Source organism: Echinococcus granulosus, assembly GCF_000524195.1.
Source record: "Echinococcus granulosus chromosome Unknown EG_S00046, whole genome shotgun sequence".
In the NCBI taxonomy this organism is placed as follows: domain Eukaryota; kingdom Metazoa; phylum Platyhelminthes; class Cestoda; order Cyclophyllidea; family Taeniidae; genus Echinococcus; species Echinococcus granulosus.
The window spans coordinates 218,604-225,788 of NW_020170426.1; the positions used below are offsets into that span (position 1 = coordinate 218,604).

At 44.3% G+C, this 7,185-nt stretch overlaps 1 protein-coding gene across 1 annotated transcript; it reads right to left on the reverse strand. All coding sequences in view use genetic code 11, as the record gives it.

Annotated features, from left to right (window-relative positions):
- Window positions 1-6,828, reverse strand: EGR_05801 (Fox-1 C; the record flags this gene model as incomplete). Its single annotated transcript, XM_024495050.1, has 7 exons — window positions 1-154; window positions 1,312-1,742; window positions 2,045-2,427; window positions 2,573-2,636; window positions 4,003-4,095; window positions 6,146-6,199; window positions 6,586-6,828. 7 exons carry the CDS (start codon window positions 6,826-6,828, stop codon window positions 1-3), a joined length of 1,422 nt encoding a protein of 473 aa, XP_024350513.1.
- Window positions 6,829-7,185: the final 357 nt, after the last annotated feature.

Below are 7,185 nucleotides of genomic sequence, written 5' to 3' on the forward strand. Positions count from 1 at the left end.
TCAATATGGTGAGAAACGCTGGTAGCTTGAATTTGTCCGATAGATGCCCGGAGAGTTAGCGTTAGCAACATTGCCAAGAGCTGCATAGCTCACAGCAAGTCGATTCAGGTAGGGATCCACTCCTGCTGCCACTGCGTTCAAGTCTGGCAGATACCTACAATCGAACACGCAAAATCACCACTCGATTCCTCACCTAATCGCTTTTCACGTACATCTACACCATAAAAATGGATCGTATGTCGATTTCTAATCATACTATGGCCCATTCAAGTTAACCTTTTCTAGATTTGTTAATGCTCACCTGATGACCGAGATTATCCATTCCTGTTATCCTTGAGTGCTGTACTTGTGATGTTTATTTCCTCTTCCTACAAGGCATTTGACATGCCCGCTTTCAACGATACACTTGAGTTTGAAAACCCAATCTTTACATCTTTAATGCTCGATTATTATGTCATATTTTGAGAGGCAGATTGTACATACTGCTCAATTAAGCATCGAAATATGAAACCACAAAACTCCTTTTTGGAGAAAAAGTCTCGACCACGAATCGAGCCTCCACATTTATAATCGGAGCAGTAAGCAAGTCATCTATGATTCCTGAATCCAACTCGTAGCCATCGTTACAATTATGACAGTTGGTTTCACCTCATTATTTTGTCCTCTGATTGCGTAATCAAGCAAACGAAATGTACTTGTGCTTCTCACTAGGCACGAGTGACTATTATTTAATGTAGAGGGAATTTTGATAAGAAATACCCCACCAAGCGAAGATTTCTAAATGCTCAAAATGAAAACGAGGACTCTTGTTAGGTGGAGTAAAAGGTGGTAAGATTTCTTGCTCGGCTAATGAGAAAATGTTCCGTTATGAAATTGACAATATCAAAAACCTCTAAAACAACATTTTCCCCATTTTCGAGTTAAACAGAGCTTAGTAGCACAATAACCCGTATTAATCAAGCCAAAGTTGAAAAATAAGCCGATGGGGACACAAAATCTACTTAAGTACTGTAATCCGCCCACTTAAATGCATCTTGATCTACCGGAGAGGTCGAACGTCTTATTGATGGGCTGTTCAATTCCCTGCAGACCTTTTTCCATTCGGTAACTGGAGGCACGTTTTATCGACACTTGGATGAAGTCAAGCGACGCTGGTAGACCACTTCAGATTTATGACAGTAAATAACAACTAAATGTATCTGCAAATGCCAAATTAAAAAGGCTGAAAGAAAAATAATTTACTTAATTTATTAGAAAGCTATGATTCGTCCAGCCAAACAGCGTTCAATCTACCGTCAAAATTTAACGCACTGTTGATTGGCCGCAGCCGCCAGGGCAGCCATGGTGGCCTGATTGTTCGCGCTCCCGCTGGTGGCCGCTGCAGCGGAGGAGTTCGACGCAGCGGTAGTAGACGGCGGCGAGGTGGAGGCAGCACCGGCGGCGGCGTTGGCGCTGACCACAATGGGCTGCGCGGTGGTCTGCGGAACTGCAGAAGTGGCTCCACTGAAGGCGCGGAGCATTGCAGCGAAAGGGTTTGCGACGGAGGTGGGAACGCCCGATGCCGCTGCGGCGCCCTGTGCGCCCCCCGCACCCGCAGCAAGACCTACCGCGGCCAAATTAGCTGCCGCTAGGGCTGCAGCCGATTGTTGAGCGACTTGGACTTGTGCTTGTTGTTGCACCTGAGCTTGTTGTTGTTGAAGGCGCTGCTGCAGCTCTAATTCGGGCGAAGCACCGTACCAGGACTGAAATAAACACGTATACGGGATCACAGGCGCTGCTGGGATCAATACCAGCGGTGATACTGCTACGTAAATGGGCTGCCAGCGTAGCTCCTTCACCAACTCGACTTGAAAAGGTACTTTATTTGTCGAAATAAAGCGCGAATAAAAGCTGAAGTACAGAAACCGGAAAGCAAAACATTTCAAATAACCTCGCTTTCAAGCATCTTAAATCATCTGCCCATTTCCTGTTTTAGTGTTACAACTTATCAATTACACTGTTCTTCTATTTTCTCAACAAACAATGGAGATATGCCCACACTTACGAGATTAGCAGCCAACAGTTGAGCAGCTGGCTGGGCAGCAGCTGGCGACTGCATTGCCATGGGGATGGTTCCTGTTGCAGCGGCTGCGGCAGCTGCACCGTTAAGAGCAGCAGCATAGTGGGTTAGCAGTGCCGTCGTTGGGTCCGCGGCAGCGGCTGAGGCCAAATAGAGCGCTGCTGTTGGGTTATAAGCAGCTGCAGCTGCAAGCAGCGCCTGATTGGCCGCTGGTGATACAGCTGCCCCGGGATTGGCTGACGCTGCCACCAATCCAGTTGTACCCAAACCACCCAGTGTAGAACAGCCCCTCAGAGCAGCGGCCAATGCGGCGGCATTCGATACTGCTGGTGGCAGAGCATTCCGTATGCCTCGCAGTGTCGTAGCCGCTGAAGTTTCAAAACCAATAATCGAAGAATTAAAGAAACGAATGTTTTACCTGTGATTGGATATGTTAAGTTACCAGTGAGAACAATGGAGCATTTTGATTGGCCAACATGAATATAGAAACCAGATATTCTAGTCAAAACTCACTTTTCATCAGTGTTGGAGCCTCCGACTTCTTCTTCGTCATAACACGTGCGGTTGCGTTGTTTATCTATACAAATAATTCAATAAATCAGGCAAGCATGCAGAAAATGAGGAACATGATTACACAGGAACACATAGGGGAGAAGTGACGCACATTCGAAATCACGGCCACCATCATCAGTATTATTCGTCAAACAATCAGTAAAGGTGTCTCGAGATGAATTGCTGTTCACTACGGCATGCCAGCGGCGAAAGAATGTGGATAGATATGTGTGCATTTCATCTAAATTTGATGAGTGTTACCCACTAGCACCGAAAATGCAATTAACAGCAACAACACTTCTCAATGCGGCAAAAAACAAGGTGTTGGCGATTTTTTCTTCAGTGGAACAATCCACAAGCCGAGGCTGAGAAGACACCACTATCACCAAACAGAGAAACATCACTTGATACGCAAAACCGAATCTACTTTGACATCCCAGAGCTCAGGCAGTTTTCAGGATGGTAAGGCATAGCACGAGTAGGTCTATCCCTTGCCACAAAACATGCGTGAAACCGTTCCATTTATTATTTGGTTTTGCTTCGAAAGAGGAGCATAATGCAAACTTTCACGAACAATGGCTGTAATTCTCCCAGCACGTATGGATAAGTACACTCGTGCAACCGGTACAAGTCGAATTCAGTAATGGTCAATAGTTATGCTACAGGCATCATTCGAAGCAAGGAACATTGAGTATCCCAGACTGCCTTCATCATATCCATGCGTGAACACTGCCTAATTATATATGGACAGATGATGTAATGATGGCAAAGATACTAAGCTGAGTGTAATGCTTTTCTCACAAATCGCAGAAATGAGAGAGGGACAGCTGAGCACAAGAAATTCACGCAATTTACACATGCACCCACACATCAATGTGTGTACGTGGGTGTGTCGATAGACGGGCTGAAGGATAGCAAAGAACCAGTCGATCATCGGATGGATTTGGGGCGCATGTTTGCACAAGCAGAATGGTTTGTTTTACCTTCACTGATTTGCTGATTGATTACCTTGTGTAAAGGGATCTCATGGCTTGAGCTAAAATGTCAAAGGGCAGAGTCTTGAGTACGCGTGCCACGGTCACTGGCTGTTTCCAAAGCTCTTACTCATAAACACTTAGGTACGTTCTTGTATTCCCGAAGCCTCAGAGCCTCATGCTGCTTCCATTCAACGAAGCCTTTGCATGCGATCAGTGTAGGTTCTGGTCTGTTTAGATACACTACCAGTTTCTTGCAGAAATCAATTGTTTGGACGGGATGAAGTAGGCATTGACCAGATAGAGCTGAGCCTATTGTGACTAATTTAAAAGCTTACATGCTTTCAATCACTGTACAGCCAATATCTTCAACGACACAAATGTGAGCAAGCTATAAAGATTAAAACGGGCACTCACCTCAATTTTTCGCCCCTCAACTACCGTTCCATTAAGATTCTCTCGAGCCTTATCGGCCTCCTCAGGTGTAGCAAAGGTCACGAACCCGAAGCCCTATCAAATTTAAAAAGATTCAGGATCACCATATGAGCAGTGATGGACGGAGTAGGACAACATTTGTGCAGCATCACAACGGTCGCTACGTGATCATTAAACTCTAGGATGTACTACGTCTAGTTCCTTTCTTCCGCTTATAGCTAGTCCACATCTGATAAATTCTTAATTTTGAGACTATAGTACAATGGATGCTAAATGATTGGCTTTGCATTTACGCATGCAAATCAATTTCACTGCTCCATTTCTCTAGCACAGATGCTGGAGGATAATTGTGTAGTGGTATCTGCTTTAAACATATAGAGGAACAATAGATATATAGTAAAATAAACAGTAAAGTAGGTAAGAGATCAACGAAGGTGCATATAATCGAGGCAATGTACCGCGTGTCATGCTTGGTTGCAGGTCGACCCCACGAGGGTTCATGCAATATCGCTTCCCGTGGGCATTGTATTAATGTAAAAACAGCTACTTGCAGCAATTTCAGTAGCATTCAGTGTATATAGAAAAGCAGGCACATGCGCTAATGGATTCCAAGTCCATGCGTTGGCATTTTCTGGGCATTTCGGATGGAAGGAAGTGTATGCAAGCCCACACACACACGTACGCACGCGCAAGCAGATGTATAATAGAGACGGGAGGGCGGAATAGCTGCGATGCATGTGCAGTCTAGTCGATCAACAGTGGTGCATGTCACGACCATGCAGATGCCAGACACGTAACTCCCTTTTTAAAATTCTCTTTTATCCACACCCAAAGGATGAAATCTGACTAACTACTTTCCCAAAACGTGTGCCCCAAGTAGCAAATGGATGTGTTTATTAGAGAAAACCACTTTATAAACCGAGTGAGTTTTGAAAGAGCATGATTAAATTGACATTTGTTTTAGCATAGGCTTTCCCGTAAGAGAGTAATGTGTTTTCGGTTTGGAATTCTAAATGGGCTCTGAGCATGGCTAGGGAGGTTAAGAAAATAACACTTTCGAAAGAAAATGCAGGGAGAACCCGATTTATAACAAACAAAAGCCTAAAAGAACGAGGTACTGGAAGCGATTCAATCAAGCATGGACATGCGCTCAGATTAGATGGACGGACTAAACGGGGGCAGAGCACGCATACCTTCCACAGTACACCAGGAGTGATTATACTTACAGTTCCTCAATCAAATCTACAGAAAACGTGAATAATATTCAGCCACATTATGGTTTTGTTGTTAATGAGGTCAGTGTACACTGTGATACTTATAAAGCAGTTGTGCCACTAAGATATTCAAAGTGGAAAACTCTAAACTTGAAGCAACCCATCGTGAACAGTTCCATGCAAATCACTTTGGTGCCCAGGTAAAGCCTCAAGGTACATGCGTGTGCATGTGATTTCGCGAATAGTTTCGATTCATGAAAGTATGTGCGGTTGTGTGTGAACGAAGTGGAGAACACATCAATTCGAAAGGAGGTCAAACCGGCTGGACCGTGATGGATAGGTCGTGCATTTATTTAAATGTAGCACGCGCACACACGTCCGCATGTTCGTGCTGGTAGCCAATCAAACGAATGGAAGGGAGAAGTAAACAAAGGGTTGGATTCTGATTAGACGGAAACGCCTCGACACGCACGCATACACACAGACACATACAAGTGGGAAGGACGGAGGTATGCATCTCTAATAGGTAGCCCCGATTACCGAATAGAAAGACACAGATAAAGAAGGGGGGACGGGGAAAACGGAAGCTTGGAACACATGTGTACTGTCCCAAATGGAATGTACCGTTTCGGAAAATCCTGTATTCCCGCGAACTGTTGGACTAAAATCCGAAGTAGTATCGAAGTGTTAAGGGGGGGTATTCAATAGTGGAGCGAACATATGCACAAAAAGCTGCGATTAAGATTACACATTAACTCGTGCATCTGGCACTCGAAAGGTAAAGAGAGGTATCATTCAATGTGCTGGCTACACTCGCAGGCCTCGCTATTGCAACACGATGCTCGGGCAATGCTGAAAGAGACCTTCAGTGAGTAAAAAAATATTCGAATGCACCTTAGAAATATACATACCTTCGAACCACGCTCGTTGAATATGATCTCCACGTCCAGAATGGTTCCAAAAGGCTTTGATTTAAAAGAAATAAAATATTATTTTTAGTTAAAAGGCATTTAGTGTCTTTGAAAACACTTCTCGTTTCATGCTTGTAAACACTAGGTTTCACCTACTTACGAAAACGATGACTAGTTACCAAAGCGATAAAAAGTAAACTGCAACAGGATCTTTGAAGAGAGTTACAGGTATTAAGGCAGAAATACGTTAAATCGGTTACCTACATGTTAGGGATGATTAGCACCCAGGTCTCATTTTTTGGATTGAAAAAGGACCCGCTAATTAGTTAGGAAATTAGTCCCAATAGAACGAATAGAGGTTTAACAGGATATCGTTCTAAACTTAAGGTACAGTAGTGTTTAAGCAAGAAGACGACAAACAATTAGAGCTGGAAGCTCACACCAAGGAGTTGTCGTAGGTCAGCTTCGCGAAAACGGAAGGGAATATTGGAGACGTGGAGGCGTTTAGGTCCGGTGGACGTCAGTGCAGTGATACTCTGAGCAGCCGAATTGGAAGTAGGGCTAACGGCAGTGGTGGCAGTGGAGGAAACGGAGGTGCCGAGACCTGTCATTTGACTCTTCGCGTCATCTCCTGTAGCTGATTGACCTTCGCCTCTTTCCTCCCCTCCGCCACTGCCCTCCATGTGCCCACCGTCGCCATTGTCTTCCAGCTTGATTGACTGAAATAGGAAAATCAATTATGGATACCCCTAAAATAGAAGCAGCATAAAAAAATAAGATTTGCTCCTCACAGAAAGTAAGACAGACTTCACAAAAATGAGTTTTTAATGCTGAGTCTGGACAATCAAAAAAGAGGCATGTCACGAGTCAGTTGGAAAAAAAATCTCACCTAACAAAAACAGTGACGAAATTTTCGACGGGGTCTATGCAATGACCTAGTGACAAAAAAATTTGTGAGATCCATGCAATTGTTCTTACGCACGCATCATAGTGTACACAAGTAAAATCGTCGGTCCATCAGCACAATACACCCCCATCGA